This window comes from Paralichthys olivaceus, chromosome 10 (assembly GCF_024713975.1).
Source record: "Paralichthys olivaceus isolate ysfri-2021 chromosome 10, ASM2471397v2, whole genome shotgun sequence".
NCBI lineage: Eukaryota > Metazoa > Chordata > Actinopteri > Pleuronectiformes > Paralichthyidae > Paralichthys > Paralichthys olivaceus.
Genome location: NC_091102.1, coordinates 17,498,705 through 17,516,821, shown reverse-complemented (window position 1 = coordinate 17,516,821; position 18,117 = coordinate 17,498,705). Strand labels below are relative to the sequence as shown.

Here is an 18,117-nt window from a genome sequence, read left to right as displayed (position 1 = left end):
CATAAACACACAAAAGACCCTCCCCTAGAGCCAGTGATCTGTTTGTCGATTTTGGGCTACTGTCGAAACAGGAGCTGATGAGGCTAACTATCACACAAAGCTCCTAAGGTGCTTGTACAATATTGAAAACATATTATTATACTGAATTCCTGACATCACATCCCCTAAAATCTACACACTGGAACTTAAATGTCAATATTTCCTTTTCGATTAAATTCTTACACTTTTTTGATGTGTTAAATCCAAAATGGCTTATTTTTAAAACTTCTCATTGTATTATTTTTACTGTATATATCATCTTCATCACCTTGTTCAGCATCATATCGACTGTAGTGACGCAGAATGTTCGAGTCAGAGAGATTCACCTGAGGCAAACTGGCAGCTCTTCAACAAGGATATCATGTAACAGAGACAACTGGTGCACTGCACATATACAGCACGTTTCTGACATACCTTTCTACACAGCTCTGGCTATTGTATGTACAGTCACTTCATTTACTCTGCTCTATTCCAGCTTACGCACATGCCCTCACCCTCTGTTCTGATTTATTGACAGAGGGCCTGGGAGAATAAGGCGATAAAATGTATACAACATTAATTTATGCACACAGACACACATAAACACTCCAAAGAACACTGTGTGTGTGCACATGCACATGCACACACAGACACACAATTTATGACCCCACATAAAAGGAAGAGGGTGGGCTCAAGAAGAAATAAATGTGATAAACATAGACATACACAGCACGCACAAACACACACATAGTTCATATGCAAACATTTCGATTACCAGACATACTCTGTAACTGAGAAAGTCATTGATTAGCTGTGGAGAAACACGGTAGCCGTAAAAAGAGAACAATTTCATGACTTCACTTTTTAATGACCAGTGTGGTCTCAACACAATGTTTGGTTCATGTGGTAGCAGCCAAATAGCATGGTGTGCTTGTGTGTGATACAGAATGACTGCGCATCTATGACCTGCTGACACTTTTACATCAGGAATGACTTCAGATGAGTGTCATACACTTTAAATTTTATAGTTTGATTGTAAAGCCTACAATGAGTCATATGTTTCAAAATAAAAGCAAACGCTTATTTCAGTGGGGAAACACACACACACACACACACACACACACACACACACACACACACACACACACACACACACACACACACACACACACACACACACACAGGGAGATCAATCTCTTGCTCTGTCACACCAATAATAATTCTATAAATGTTTAAAATCAGACCGGCTGTTAATAATGCTCCTATTAATAATTAAGACCTCTGTTCCATTAATAACATGGTGAGATAGGCCCTTAAATACATCAACGTCCACAGTAAAGGAATACATCCTTGTCATTAAAGCCTATAAATATTTACAAGACTGGTTATAAGAGGTGCATTTTCTTTTTTTTAAGTTGCACCTTTGTTTAATATCCTCTCTGGTTCGGTTTTAAATCCATTTTGCTGTCTAGAAGATTCTGGCATTGGGGCAGGGTGAAATGTAATATGTGTTCAAAGGTCATGAATATTTACCATTAATTTCTAATGACTTAATGTGAGATCTATCAATTCCTGTAGCAACACAATCCTTTCAGGAAGAAAATGCACTAAGCAGAAAATGAAGAAATGTTTGTGTAACATGTACATACCTTGGAAAGGCATTATCAGCCTGGTGGACTAAAGACTTGGCTTAGTAAGATCATTAATTATTAAAATCCATGCTGTGATGTGACAAATCCATTACTAAGACCAGTGCTGCTGTCTTGAAGAAAACACTGTGATTTTTCATAAGCACCTGAAGATCTAGCGTTTTCCCTCCATCAGAAAAATGAATTAGGGATATAGAGAAAGGTAGACAGTGACAGATATAAATGCAGAGATGGATGCACTATAAAAGAAGAGGGAAGAGAGATGCAGAGAGGAAGCAAAGGTCATGCAAATATTTGTAGTGCTCTCTGACAGATGACTGAGCAAAAATGAAAAATGTCCAAAGAACTACAGGGTACACACACACACACACACATGTAAGTCCTCAGATGCACACATACAGACGACACACGTGACGTCCAGTCTGGTCTCCTCTACATACAGGAGACTATAATAGGATATAAATGTGACCGGCTGGCAGAGCTGTTGACCTTCTGAGAAAGTAGTAAAAGTCAGATTTCCTTTCATTAGCACAAACACAAAGTCATGACAGCCATTTGGGAAAATCAATGAAGCTTGAAAACAAACTGCAATTGATTGGAAAGCTTAAGAGATGGTGCATACTGTATACACATGCATGCCTCCCTCAGCCTTTCCAAGAAAGTAGATACATTTGTGACTTTGCATCCTGCTGTCGCTGATCAATGCGGCAAACAATAACTGTTCTTTGACACTTTATAAATGTCAGAGTTAAGGACAGCCTCACTCCCCCTAGTGTAACAGTAAGGCTACATCCATAATACTACATTTTAATTTGAAAAACCATTCTGCAATGGATGAGCCTGACATTAACACTACCCCAGAGTTAGACGCCCGGGCAGCACTGGCTGGGTGAGTGGTGCATGACTATTTCGCCGCGGGTCTGCTTTGTGTTGTGGGCATCTGTTGTTCACATAGGCAGCACATCTGTTGCCTGTCTGTAGCGGAGCTGCAAAACATTTCTGGTGTGACTACTGTATTTCCTCGAAATAAAAGTCAGGCTGCGTGCTCAACTAAATGCCATGCCCCAGGGTTGCAAATATTTATGTTTGTGACACATTTGACGGATAGACATTTTAACTGTGCTGAAAGATCATTTTCACTGAATATTTTGCTGTGACCGTGCACAGCAGAGAAAATACGTGTGATCTAGACTCTCAAGAGGAGCAGTGCGGCTCATGCAGGAAGTGTGGAAGCTCTTACCTGATAACGGTTGACTAAATGAAAAGCTAAATGTTTCCAATCGGACACGTGCAGCTCATGCAGCCAGTGTTGCCCGGGCGAAAGAACCATTAAAACGGAGAAGTTTAGAAACTCTGGGGCAGTGTTTTAGTCCGGACGATCAGAAACTGTGACATTTGGAAGCTTAGACGTAAAAACTCACCACTTAACCACAAATTAAATCTCTTTGGTCAAAATTAAGCCTTCGCTGATTCGTCAGACTCCTGTCATTATGACACCCTTCAAGAAGAAAACAACCGGGATCAGCCTCAGCTACCAGTGTTTAACACGACATGGATATTCAATTACAAGTGTTGCGGACCCTGCTGTCTTTGCTAACAGCTGTTGTGCAGTTAAATTCTGCATTTTAAAATGATATGCATAGGGGGCAAGCTACTATTTAAGAAGTCTTGTGTGTAAACATTCATTAGTATGGACATGGATTAAAACTTATACAAGGCCAACGTTTGTGTGGACCGATCGTTTGAGTTTGAAAACACTGTATTCAAACAAAAACATAGTAGTATGGATGTAGCTTAAATGAACATCGACTTCCGCTTCAAGTGGCAATTCAGGGACCTTCAGAATGTTTAAGTCGAGGGTACAAAGTACATGAATTTAACTATACACGACTGCTTAATTAAATTTAACTCTAATTTAATTATTCATGCTGTAAAAAAAGTGAAGGAATTAATTTGTATTTTAACCATCTGAACTCATTAACGAACAAAGTCTAAACATTATTCTGAGGTCAGTATCATCTCTTGGTTATGACAGGCCTCAAACCACAGCCGATAGTAATCAGGGTAGTACAATGTAGGAAATGAAGCTTAATATTGACTGATGATGACCACAGGGATTTGCCTTTTTCTTTCCAAATGTCCACAAATGCACGCTGGTCCGTGTGTGTGTGTGTGTGTGTGTGTGTGTGTGTGTGTGTGTGTGTGTGTGTGTGTGTGTGTGTGTGTGTGTGTGTGAGTGTGCTCCCCAGTGTCTAGTTGTAGAGTAGAGGATCGTTAGCAGACCACAGCAACTGAAGCAGGTCGATACATTATCTCTGTCTCTCTGACTCTTGTATCTCTGTTTTGCTCGCCTGTTTGTACACACACCCACACACTCACACCCACACACGTGCACACACATGGGATTGCTTACAAATAACACAAAACAAGTAGTCGTGTGTGTTGGGTGTGAGTTACAGTCCATCATGTGGTGACATGGGAGCTTTCTTTACATCACTCTATCCAGTGTTCTGTCATTTTGATGTTCCTACTTTTCTCTCTTTTCTTTTCACATTTTCCTTTACTGTGAGTCGTTAAGGGCAGTCAATTTCTGTCAATCTTTCCATTTTCAATCTCTCACACCTCCACTCAACCTTTTCTTGCGCTCTTGCTTCGTCCTACCCTCCAAGGTTTGCACAGGTAATCATCACTGCTGTCGTTTCCATCCCTATCTCGACAACATCCATCTCTCCTCCCCATCTTAATCTCTTCATCATCTGCTCATCTCCATCTCCTCTGCCCCTGCCTCCACTTCCCCCCCACTCGTCTCGCCTTCCATCATCTCCCTCCTCCTAATCTCCCAAGCTTCTGCTTGGCTCTAATTAGCTGACGTCTCCGCTAATGAAGTTTGACAACAAAAGATCGCAAATTCCGGCAGGTGGGTCAGAGGAGGGGAGAAAGAAGAAAAGGGGCAAGAAAGGAGGGAGAGAGGGTGAGTGAACAAAAGACTTGGTGATAACACTGCAGTTGTGTATGTGGTGTGGGCACGAGTATGTGCTGTCAGGTGGCTCTGTTGCTCTCTTCTCCTCTACAGGCTAACAGGAAGTGACACGTGTTTTTAAAATGCAGCTGACAGGATATGACACTGCTCTTTCCGTGGTGCCGTCGAAGCACGGGGAGTAATTAGTGCTCTATCGGCTGCCATGACATTAATCAGACTAGCTGTCTAAATGTCTGCATGTGTAAGAGGAGACACTCACAGTGGCAAAGGAGGCTGGCATCCAATCGTCATGACAATCACAATCAGTGTGTGTGTGTGTGTGTGTGTGTGTGTGTGTGTGTGTGTGATATACAGACTGAATATCATCTGGCATGACATTATTTAGATAAGACTTCCTTCTCTCCATGCTTTCGTGCGTGTGTGACAGACAGAGAAAGAGGGAGCACTACAGGTGGTGAACCAGCTTGCATACACTCAGAGAGCAAGCTGTCTGGCTCTGTGTTTCCTTTGACTTTAACAGTCGTGTGTCAGGACGCATTTTTGCCTCACTGCCACACACACAAGCTGTAGATGACAGTCCAATCACAGATGCCTGGCATGTACGTATTAAAGCAAGACACAAGGTAAAGTTTGGAAAAATAAATGTAATGCAGTACCTCTAATGGATTTGACTTTGAGTGTTGAAAATACACACTGGATTAGGAATCAATGTTACAATCATAGTCATGGAGAAATAATACTACTGCCTTGCTTATTTATGTTGATTAAGTTCAGTTGATTTTGTGGTACGATAATAAAAGCACATAATTACTTTGTTTCAACCTGCTTTGTGTTGTCTCCACTTATTACTAAAATTGCAAGAAAGAACACAATCAGCCCGAGCTAACACATCACAGTTATTGTGGATTTCCATGGTGAAACTGTAGCCATCTCAACCTCCTCTGAATTCTGTTATCTTTGGAACAAGTACTTGTAATAATAAACAACAAAACTGGCTGTTTGTCATTGTCTTTAACACAACCAATATCAGGTTAAGGTTCAGGGTAAAGGTTTGGGGAAGTTTAGGAAGTTTCTCTCTGTCATCATACAAGAAGAAAAGTGCAGGGGATCCATAATTTCCAGAAATCTTTAGCCAATGATAATTGGAAAGGAAATATGGAATATATTACATCTGCAGTGAAAGCACTTCAGTGGCTGCCGCTACAGTATAGAGTTCATTTCAAATTTTTACTATTTGTTTCCAAGGCCTTGATAATATGTGGGAGTCCTGCATACATTTCTGGCTTGCTCACTAACTACAGCCCAGACAGATCCTTCAGATCATCATGCAAGCGTCTCCTCAATGTACAGAGAATCAAAACTATATCAGGTGAAGGTGCATTTAGTCACTATGATCCTATTCTCTGGAACAAACTGCCTGAAGACCTGACGTCTGCTGCAAGTGTATCTTCTTTTAAAAGCAATTTTGACTATTTCTTTTCTCTCAGGCTTTTGGAAGTTTGTAGTGTGTGTGTGTATATGTGTGTGTGCGCATGCATATGCACATACATGCTTGCATGAGAGAGGGTAAATGTTTCTGCACAGGTTTTTATTAGTGAGGAATATCAATACATATTTTCTCATTTTATGTGTTCTATGTTTGACAGTAAAGCACTGAGTCTACCTCTGTATGAAAGCTGCTACACATGTTAAATTGATTAATTGATGATTTCAGAACACTGTTGATGCAAAGTATGACTAAAATGACCAAATGACACAAAATGAGAGAAAAAAAAATCTGGTAGAGACCTAGACACAAACTTTGTCATTTCATTATTATATTACTTATTATATAACTAGATTATATTTTGTTCACATAGTTAAAAGTCACACTGATATATAGCTGGGCTAATCATCCATAAGCTTTGAGAAGTCCCTCTAGCTGACCTTAACCTCAAATGACCTATGCTGTCGGTCAAACTGTCTTTGCTGATTATTCAAATATTTGTTGAATATCTGGACTCAACCAGGGTAGTTTAAAAATATTGCATTAAGCATAAGCTTAGACAAAGTCCTTATAAAAAGATTCATTTCAAACAAACCTGAGTATAAGAACTTTTCCTAAAAGTGGTCAGCTCAACCTTCAGCACCAAATATGAGCTTTAATTTGATCTCAACACACAAGTTGATGGGGCCAAGCCCAAAACAACCATTGAGCCAGAGTTAGATATGGAGCTAATTTGTAGTTGAGGTTAAATGATAGAAATCTGCAGTGCATTACTATTGTAAGACAGGAACGGCAACCATTCATTTACACGGAAAAGAACATGGAGAACGGACAAAGCTAATACCATAATTAGTGTACATCTTTTGTGTCTTTAAACTTTCCGCATGCCTGTTTGTTTGTGTGTCCTTTTAAGAGCCTGAGTGTATGTGCCCATGTGTCCTTTTACCGCGTACGTGCTCCATTGCGGCCGGATGTCCTTTGCATGGAATTTATTTTTCATTGAGAACTACTTGTGCAAATACGAGAGGCGGAAATCATAAATGAGAGGAAGAGAGTGCAACAGGGGGAAAGAGACCTAGAAAGGCTCTATTGACGGAAAGAGAGCAAGGGGGAGGAAGGGAAGGAGCAGACTAGTGCCTCTTGAGAGCTTTTCCTTATTAGCCAAGCTGAATCACATGCTTTTGAGTCCGGAGAACACACTCTTTACCCCCCCACACACCTCTTCTTGGTTCTCTTTTTTAGTCCTCTTCACATTTTCTACTCTGAGTAGCTCAGTTCATTCATTTGCTACGTTCCCATCTCTTTTTCTCCATCTAATTTGCCCTTTCAGCCCCAGACACTCACTGACCCCCCCCTCCTTATTCTCTTTGCATGTCCTCACTCCGCTCCCCATTTCATCTACCGAATTATCCCAAAACACCCACTTAGCCTCTCCTCCCCTCTGAATCCCTCGATAACTCTTCTCTTCTCCTTTTCTCATCCCTGCAACTACTTGGGTCCATTCATGACTCCTTTGGAGCCAACAGAATTTGGACCCGATATTGCCTCCACCAAATCATCCTCTTCTCTTTCATTTTTTATGGCTCAAAACATGCACTGACCCTCAATCGTTTTCTTTATCCTCCTTCCTTTTCTCCTCATCATTGTCCTCAATTTTCACTTGTCTGTATCTCTCTCTCTCTTCCTGCTCTTACAATTAAATACCCTCTTTCCTGTAGCACTTCCACCCACTAATTTGTTCTTTTAGCTCCGAACCAAGTCTGGCCTTCTGTACCTCTCTTCTGCTTCACCCCTCCCCCCCTTTTTCTTTCTCTACTCTACTTCCCCTCTATTCCTAATCCCACTTAACCTTCCACTTTAGCTCCATTTAGCTGCAAAACACTCTTCAAAACTTCTCTCTCATATATGTCACACACCTTGAATCTACTTGTTTCACTCTGATTTCAAATGAGCTAAACATTTCTTTCTAGGAGTTTGCATATTAAAGCTATATTCTTTAAACTGGCTGCTATTTACCTAAACTATGTTCGTTGCGTTTTAAGTCCACGTGACCTTAGAAATTTAGTCATTTCTAGCTTTTCGTCATGACATATATTAATAGCCTTGATGTTATTAGTGCCCAAATCATGTACCTTCTCAAAAGGTACAACCCTTAAAGCAAGGGAACACAGACAGACACACACACACACACACCAAAAGCTCCACCCCACCTAGACTAATTATCTACAAAGAAAAAGTGATGTGGAAAACAGCTCTTGCACCGAACAACCTGGAAGCCCTGATAGTGTGTGTGTGTGTGTGTGTGTGTGTGTGTGTGTGTGTGTGTGTGTGTGTGTGTGTGGCACTCAATAAGCTGAGAGAACGTCTGATTAATTAACATGGAGGACAGAAAGCCTCTCTAGTGACTGGCCAAGCAAAGCTAAAAGCTCATCTCTCTTTCCTGTGAACTCCCTCTATGTCTCTGTGTCTCTTCATTTCACCATTCCAGACTCTTAACGCACATTTTGGGAGTGTATGTTGTTCACAGCCACATATTCACGAGGCTATAACAATCTATACATTAATGCTTCAATATGTCGGGGACAGACAGCAGATGTTAGAGCTGTGTCAATTGTAATCCATATAGATTTACATAGTATGCCAGCAATCCAATGTTTGTGATATAAATGTCAATAAGAAGCCTAGTAACTGCAACGCTGTGTTTTTAATTGGGTAACATTTGCAAGTATCTCACAGGAAATCTGGTGGATTGCTCAACAGAAGGAAAGAGTATTAGTGTATGATATAAAGCAGTAAGAGGACGTCTGCTCTTCCAGCACAAACAGCAAAAGTTTGCAGAGTTTCTCGCAATGGCAGATGGTGGGACGAGTGAAAGCCAATGGGCAAAAATCACTTCCAACATGTTTATCCTCTTTAGTCAAGCGAACCCAAAACAAACACAAATGGAGCAACAACAAGAAAGGGGGGGGCAGAGCAGGAACTTTATCTTTTCTCTCAGTGGCAACACTTAATCATTCCAGAAGACGTTTATTTATCTTAATACAACGACTGCGCTGGCAACAGATAATCTACATTCTTTTTAGTTCCTTCATTTAAAAACACTACATAAATCATAGCATATAATAACAGTTCAGTTAATCCTGACCACAGGGTTGAATTAACACCTCTCTAAAGCTAGGGTCTATGCTCGCCATCCCTGTCATTGTGCAAGTGCTCTGGAAATTCTGTCATTTCCACTGGCCAGCAGCGTGTTCTCAGCGGGCTGGGCACCTCCCAGCATTCGTATCTTGGTGTGTGTGGAGCAACATGGATTTGAAGTGGAGGCTTAAGTCTGCTAACAGGCATAGTGTATCATACTGTACAGATAATGTATCTCCGATCAACAAGGGATCATAGATATTCTGATGTGTCCTGGAGGGAGATTGCTGAGACTGTTGGTAAAGACGAGGCATTCTGCAGGAAACTGTGAAAACGAAGTCTGCCACCAGTTTGTCCAGACTAAGAAACAATGACAAGCCCAAAGCGCTGCTCCAGGAGGAAACAAACCAGAACCAAAACCGTTTTCTTGGATGCGACACCTATCGCTTCAGAAACAGATTGCACCTATAGTCAATGTGCCTCAAACTTTGCATCATTGAGACATTGTGTCGATTTCAAAGATGGTGTAAGCAATGACCAATCCATCATCACATCCTCGCCCTAACAGTCTCAGAACAAGCAGCACCATGAGCAAAGGCTTATTATAATGATAATAAATGTTCATTTATACTCTTATTAGTTGTCTGAGATAAGGAGGAGCAGTGCGTTCTCCTTGTAAGATGTTAACCAATGCACTCTAGACCTTCCCTTTTTTCTTTCTTTTCTCTGCTCAGCATGAGCAACAGTCCCTCTCTCTCCCTCTCTCCATCCCTCTCTCAAGCTCACCCCACTCTGGTCTCTCCAGGCTGATTGTTTTCTAATTGGTGGAGTGCCAGAGGTTGTGGTTGTTATGGTAACCTGTGAGGGGCACTTGGAAGGGTTAGGTGGTGGTGGTTGGGTGAGGGTGGGAAGGGCCACCCACTCAAGAAAGCTGAGGGCAGCACTCATTCAAGGCTTAGGTGGTCACTTCAGAAAATGGACTGGGGCTGTGTGGATGTGTGTGAATCTGACATAGTAACTCCCCCAATTTTCTACAGGCACTTAAGTGTGTGAGCGCAGAAGAAGGGAGCAGCTGTACTGAGGGGACGAGAGGGAGAGAGGAAGACAGTGTGTAAGTGTTTACAGTGTGTGTGTGTGTGTGTGAGAATGTGTGTTTGTGTGTGTGTTTGGATGCAGGAGGTGGGCAAAGAATCCTCAGCTCTAATTGAGAATCTTCTGAAGAGCTCCTTTGCTTGAGCCCTTTTTCTCCGATCCTGGTTCTCTTGCTACGTTCTTCCCTATAGAAGCCGCTGAGGCCTTCAGATCTGTGGTACTGACATGGACGAGAGGCAGAGGAGCACTGGACAAGGTTTAACATTTATTCACTTCTTCGCTCACACAGATCAGAAGTGATCGCGAGGGCAAAGGTTCGCCTCCAGATACATTTACGCATGTGTGAATGGTTTCTCATTCATGTTTACGAACTCCAGCAACGCAAGTAAACAACCTGCGACAACTGTGTTCTCCTCCGGAAAAGAGGAGAGCAGGACTCCTGGCTGAAGTGACTGACACCCTTGGACCTGCTGTGGAAATGCTGGAGAAGCCAGCCATTGTGTGTGGATCCACACACAACGGTCTCCAGCGCTACAATGAGGCTGACTGGTGGCCAGTTTGATGACCTGGTAGCTTGGGTCAGAGCCAGGACCTGCCTCCAGTGAGTTTCATTCTGACTGACTTCGCGTCACACAAATGTTTTGCTCAAGTTCAAATATTTTAGCTGCGACATTTGCTGTGAACACACAATCAGCAACAGTCCATCAACACATACCTGGCTCATTGAGACCTGAGGACATAACTAACTACATGGAACTTTGTAAAGGTATTAACATTGCACTGCACACTTCAGAGATCTTATCAACAATAAAAACAGCCGGAAAACCACACGCTTTAAATGGAGAGCGTTCCAATCATAATAAACAATGATATTTCCTTTGAGGAGAGTGGCAGGTAGAAAAACAGAGATAGAAAGTGGGAGAGTGAATTAACTAGGGAGATGGATAATTAAATATTGTCTTGTTTATAAGAGTGAGTATGAGAGAGAATGTATCTCTAAAACACAGTCATGCTTTTGTGTGTGCAATCTTTACCGAATGTGTTTTTCTCTCTCTCTCAGCGTGTGTGTGTGTGTGTGTATGCGTGAGTGTGAGTGTGCATGTGTGTGATTGGTTTACTAAATGACTCTGCCTTAAACTCTGCCATGCATAAGGAATTAAGCTGGCTGTGCCCTTTAGAATTAAAGGTGGTGGGCTGTTTAAGAAGCAGACAGTGTGATATATCACTGTACGGTGTGTGGTTAAATAACTGTCTGTCCATAAAAATGCTGTTTAAAGCAAACCTCTGACAGAAGAAAGTTCAATAACTCTTGCATATACACACAAAAACACATGCATGTACATGTATATGCTGGAGAATATAACTTTATACTTTAAGATCTGCATCTTAAACTTATCCAACGTTTGAACTCCTTACAGAGGGCACTGGGTATTTAAATCACTCATTGGAAAATGTATCAAACTAACTATGGAACTCATAACTAAAGTAGCAATGCAATGAGTACATCATGAAATACAGCCCTGCAGTTGTTTGTGTGGTGATTTGAAGACATTTCCTGAAGGTGTTTCTGAGATATCTTCTTCAAAGGAATGAGCTGGACTAATGGCCAAACAACCCTTAAACATAAAGGACACATAGTGGGTGAGAATTTCCCTGTTGCACCAAACATGCAGCCCAGCATCATCTCTTCATTTGCTCTTATCTTCATCATTGTTACTAAATGTTGCCCTTGAGCTGAGTCAGGTTTAAACAGACTCAAGCTTTATTTTTAGCAGGTGCTTCCACTGACTTCCTCTTGTTTTGATTCTTTTCACTGCACACGTACCACAGAGACACCTGCAGATATGAGAGCTCACTGTCTGCATTTATGAGTCGTCTCACTGCATGGGCACGCAAAGGCAATAGAAAATAGCTGATACAGATGCAGCTCCACTGTGTGTCACTGACAGTCGGTGACCAGAGATTAACGACAGGTAGCACTACTGAGAAAAAAACCAAAAACACTGTATTTATTCAGACATATTGATCATTAAAAGTTTTTTCACTACAAGTAAACAAAACTGGCAGAGCATTAAGATTTTAAAAAGGTGGTCCACCACTTTAAATTACTGTTTACTGACAAAAAGCTTTAGGCTGAAGCCAAACTTAAAGTTTTATATACATTACACGCCTCATCCAACCTTACACAAACTGTTCACAGTCCAAATAATAACTACAGACACACATTACTTTACTATTACCATCTCTAACACAACTGCATAAAGTCAATATCACAAAAATGTATTTTTAAAATGTTCATTTATCAACTGTCTTATTTTTCTAAAGCTCTATTTTTAAGCGGACACTCTAAACAACTCTTCAGGTAATGTACATTCTTTCACATGCCTTTAACTCATCCTCAACATTTTACATAGATTCAGCCCTTTTATTGAAATACATTTATTTTTTCATATGAGTCCTTGCCCCATTTTTTTTATAAACATAATTATTCCTTAAATTTCATATTTGCTATATTTTTACAAACACATTTAGAATATTACATGGTAACAGTGTTTTATGCACATTATATATTATTTGTCCTATTCTATAATCAACTAAATCATCTGTAACTTTGTAAACAGGTCATTAGTTGGTTCTCTATGGTGTGATATGAGCAATACATGAGAAATAAATAGTATTGTGATCAACTTTGATATTTTTTGCATGATTGATATTATGATTAGAGCTATTTCCACTGTCTAAACTAACTGTGTATTTGTTAAGCTTTACCTGAATGGGCCTAAACAAAAACAAGGAAGATCGATGACCAGTTGAAAATCAGCCAATAGTGTTTTACAATGTTTCATTGTTTGGCTTTTTTTACTTTTAATATCCATGTCTAGTGTTCAGACCAAATATTTTTTTTGGTCTCCATTCACACACAACTTAATGCATTTGTGGGCAGTATGTTCTTGTTGTTTTTATCACTGCATTAGAGTTTGTGTGTGTGTGTGTGTAAATCGGTGTGGCTCATTGCTTTGCTGAGGTGCTGATGGAAGGGAGTCCTTGGTGATTTGGTTTATCTCTGGCTCCCATATGCACACTACAGCCTCCCTTGGCACAACAGTAACACAGAGTCGCGTGAGCACAGACACCGCTGACACACTGCCTTCTTTCCTGGCACCATCGATTACTGTCAGCCAATACCTGCATTTCGTTCTGTCTGCATCATCAGGTTTATCTGGTGATAAATGAACAGTACTATTTGCCAGGACTGCTGTGGTCATGGATATAGGTTTCCAAAATAAAGGCATTTTACAACTTGTTGGAAGGAAACATTTACTAATTCATTCCTGGTTGAATTAAACTAAACAGACAGAGAATAACAATGTGACAACAACTGAGATCAAGTACACTTTTATTAAAAAGGTGAAATTGTAACCATGGGACTTATTAATCTAGGTTACTGTAGAATTGATAGTAGCTAGAATTGATATGTGTTGTCTTAGATCGGTTAAAACTAAATCAAGGTTTAAAGTGCACAGGGTCTCATCACATAAGCAATGCACCTTTGATAGTATTATTGAAGAAGTATTCTTGAAAAGTCAAGGTCGGAGTCGGGCTTCTGCATAATTACACACAAAAACGTCTCTATATGAAGCCTGTTACTGTCCATCAAACAGGTTTATTCCCTCTATTCAAGACAGGTACAGAAATAAGGTAGTTGCTCGGTGTGTGTGTACTGTACTGGGAGATATATTCAAAAGTAAGTGAGACACACACACACACACACACACACACACACACACACACACACACACACACAAACGTTCGAGTGGATTTGAGTACACGTGTGCTCATACTGAGGCTCAAAGCAAGCACAAACGATTCAATCTTTTCTTATTGTCCGTCTACCTCCATCTCTATTTTGCTCTCTCTCTCTCTCTTTGTCTCTCTCACACACACACACACACACACACACACACACACACACACACACACACACACACACACACACACACACACACACACACACACACACACACACACACAAACACACACACTACGTTCGAGTGGATTTGAGTACACATGTGCTCATACTGAAGCTCAAAGCAGGCACAAACAATTCAATCTTTTCTTATTGTCCGTCTACCTCCATCTCTATTTTGCTCTCTCTCTCTCTCTCTCTCTCTCTCTCTCTCTCTCTCTCTCTCTGTCTCACACACACATGGCCTGTGGCAGAAAAACTTGATTTAGGAGTGGGTGAGGGAGGTAGAAAGAAATATGAAGCATCAGCAAGATAATTCACTGCAAAACTGAAAAGGGATGGGTGGGATGGGGGTGGTGTTGAAAGTGGGTTTCAAAGAAGGGAGAGTGGGGGTATTTATATTTGACAGTTTGTTGGGCACATTCTATGTTCCACAGTCGGCTTCTGACACCTGGCTGGCAGCCCACAGCACACACTCAACACCAGCCAGTGTGGTGGGTGATCCCACATAGAGCCAATGCTGTTATCTTTGGTTGCTTAACGTTACAAGGAACCCAGGAGATCGCCCCTGGTCAATATTAAACTAAATTTAACACAAAGATGCACCAATACTGTCACTGTGTCGAACTACTGAACCATTTTTAACTGTTGAAACACAATAAAGGTAGGGTTGGTCATTTGTTTCTGAAACTCTTTGTGTTGTCTTTAGTGAAATCCTCTTCGTATTCCAGGCTAGTAGTAGATAGTAGTCTTTTAGCAGTCTAAAAAAAAAATAAAAGAAGCCGTGTCTATGGCCTTCGCAGGACAGTAATAAATGCTACCAATCATTTCATTTGGAGCCAAGGATATAATTTGCTGGGTCTTTCACTCACTGAACTGCCTGCATGCTCGCACCCTGCCTGTGCTCTCACTTTAGAGACAAACAGCTAAAGCAGACACAATCGCCAGGAGTTAGCGAACGACTCACGATAGAGTCGGCTTCTAGCAATTGTCAGGAAGTGCCTGCTCAGGGGGCATAGCTTTGACAAGAGGGCTGATTTATCGGTTGCATTTGTTTAAGCATAGCCTGCTCTTGCTTGCTTTTCCAGGATTACCAACCCTTACTTGAATATCTCCTAATCTTGAATATCTCTTAAAAGATGAGAGGCCACTGCCTTTTGCAGAATATTATATCCAGAGAAGGTCATGGGGCCTTACCTGTCATTGACAGCGGCAGACGCAGGAGGAGAGGTAGACCCAGCTGCCCTCGGTTTGTTGACCTTGGCATACAGCCTGTCAATGTGGTCATCATCAGGGACGGCTCCAGGGTCGTTAGCATGATTTCCATGTCCGGGAAAGGCAGAGGGGTTTTGCGGGGAAGCAGTGTGAGCATGGCTGTGCTGAATTGTATTATAGGGAGGCGACTGAGACTGTGGCTGCGGAACTGGACCCATCTCGCGATCCCTGAAGTTTTGTATTCTGGCGTAGTTGGGATCTGCTTCATCATCCTCAACATCTGGATACGTGGACCCGCCACCTTGCTGGTTCTCTCGCAGCTCAGGATGCCCTGCCTCAATTCTGACAAACAAATGGAGAGATGGTTAAGTCAATAAATATTACTGAAATTATTTTTAATAAATCTTTATCTTCACTGTATATTCAATGTTTGCTTTTGCATAAGAAAAATCATTTAATGAATCGCTCCACAGGAATGATGAGTTAAGAGCTCAGGAATGAAATGAGAAGTAGAGGAATCGAAGGAATGGAGGGCATGGAACAAATTAAATGCAGAGCAGGAGAAATAATGGCAGAGGTGTTAATGAAGCAGTTTTAGAGGGTTCAATGAGGAAGATGGGTGATCAATAGTTGATGATGGAGGAGGAAAACAGAAAAAGAGAGACATCATTTTCTACACTAAGAAAAGACACAAAAACTACACAGAATCTGGGGCTGAGCACAAAATAAAATAACATCATCTTAAGACCAGAAGGTTCCTCACCTTTCTCTCTCCTCTTTCATCCTCTCAAATTCATGATCAGTCAGGATGTCGGACTTCTGTCGCTGCAGTGCAGCTTTCGCCTCCTTCTTCTCCTCTTTTTTCTTCCCAAATCTGAACACAGACAAACAGTGAAACAAACATCAGAAACACATCGAAAACGGGGGTGGAAAGACAAAAAAAACAAAACATACTTCTTTCTAAGACCTGTTTAATATGTAAACAGCTCGGATCCGATTGGCTATTGTCCAACAACGATTTAGCCCCCAGGGCAATGGCTAACACTGTGGGGCTTCCCAGTGTTAACAGCAGATACGGGGTAAAAAAAAATCTCATAGTGAAAGCATAGCCACTCGTAAAAGACAACAGGAAGATGTCAAGAGAGTTTGTGGTGATAAGAGCTGATGTTAATGTGATGTAAACAAAATCACGTGATCTCAGCAGCAGAATTACAGTAATACATTACTTCCTGTCTCTGCCTGCTGCGCCACCTCTCATCTGGATAATGTGAATGATTTGTTGCTGTTGTGAATGTGTCTGTGCAGAGAACCTCCCGCTGCATTGTGCATGTGTGAAAGGCAAACTGTGGATAAAGTCCGGACCCAATTCTCTGGACTTTATCCACAGGTCATGTCTGAAAACAGCTTAAGATACCACTTCCAGCTGATTGTTTTGCTGCCACAATCTTTTAGCCTACAATGCTGCCACTGCTAGACTTCTGCCAGGATTACCTTTCGGTTAATGCTATTTTATTTCCCCTCTATCTCCTCTTGTGAGTATTTTCTCTTCGACTGAGGATCTCTTTACAGCACAGCAGCTATGTGGTGAGTAGGATGTGGTTAATTGGGACAGTCAAATCCCCTAAATAGTTAATATGTCCAGCCTGCAAACTGTGACCTTATAACATGCCTTATGTTTAATTTATTCACTGGATTTATTGATTTCATAGTCTCTCTACTACTGTCTACTGTTTTGTTGCCCACTGCTGGTGACATCCTGGGAAGTATCACAACACTTGTTTGTGCATTATTTAAAACTACATTCAGTGATTTTGTGAGTGAATGTTTTAGCATAATGCATGTCTGTGAACTGGAGTAGTTACAAACATGATGGGATATTAGTGTTGAGCTAATAAGTGTCATTGAAATGCTTAATGTGGACTGGGGGTATAGAAGCCAAAGGCTAAGACAATGTGTGTGAGTGTGTGTGTGAGTGTGTGTGAGTGTGTGTGTTCATGTGTGTGTGTGTGTGTTTGCCTCACAGGGGACAAGCCTCGCTCTAATTACTGCTACCTACAGTGTTAAAGGCTTATCCTTTCCTTCAACTCCCTCTCTTACCTTCACTTACCCCTCTGTCAACTTTATTCTTCCTTACCTTCACCTCCCTCTCAGTCTCTTTCTTTACTCTCATTACACTCGTTTCTTTCTACCCACAACTCACCCTGCCTTCACCCCTTCATCTCAACATCTCGTTTGACATTCTGTTCATTTCCCATTGCTCTCGACTTCTCTCACTACCCTTAACCTCTATTTTGCCATCCTCTCCTCTCTTTTATGCAGTCATCTCCATTTTACCTCACAGTGGGGACCAATTTCAACAAACAAGCAACCACCTGCATGGAAGGGTTAACAACATGCAGTGGTAACATAGAAGTATCTGTGAGGGAGATTTAAATGGAAGAAAAGGGATGTACAAAGATAATGGACAAATAGAGCTTAATGAAATACTCTCTCTCTCTAGATCCTCTTGATGATGCTATTATTGGTCTATCCACAAGGGCACTCACACTCACACTCTCTCACACAATCACAC

At 41.3% G+C, this 18,117-nt stretch overlaps 1 protein-coding gene across 5 annotated transcripts in view; it reads right to left on the bottom strand.

Moving 5' to 3' along the window:
* Nucleotides 1–18,117, bottom strand: part of pard3bb (par-3 family cell polarity regulator beta b) — a 196,802-nt gene that overhangs the window by 49,685 nt on the left and 129,000 nt on the right. For all 5 annotated transcript variants that reach the window (XM_020090080.2, XM_020090077.2, XM_020090078.2 and 2 more), the window contains 2 exons: nucleotides 16,309–16,419; nucleotides 15,528–15,887 (listed from right to left, as the gene is read on the bottom strand). In XM_020090080.2, the coding sequence (XP_019945639.2) occupies nucleotides 15,528–15,887; nucleotides 16,309–16,419 (471 nt within the window). The remainder of the gene's footprint in view (nucleotides 1–15,527; nucleotides 15,888–16,308; nucleotides 16,420–18,117) is intronic.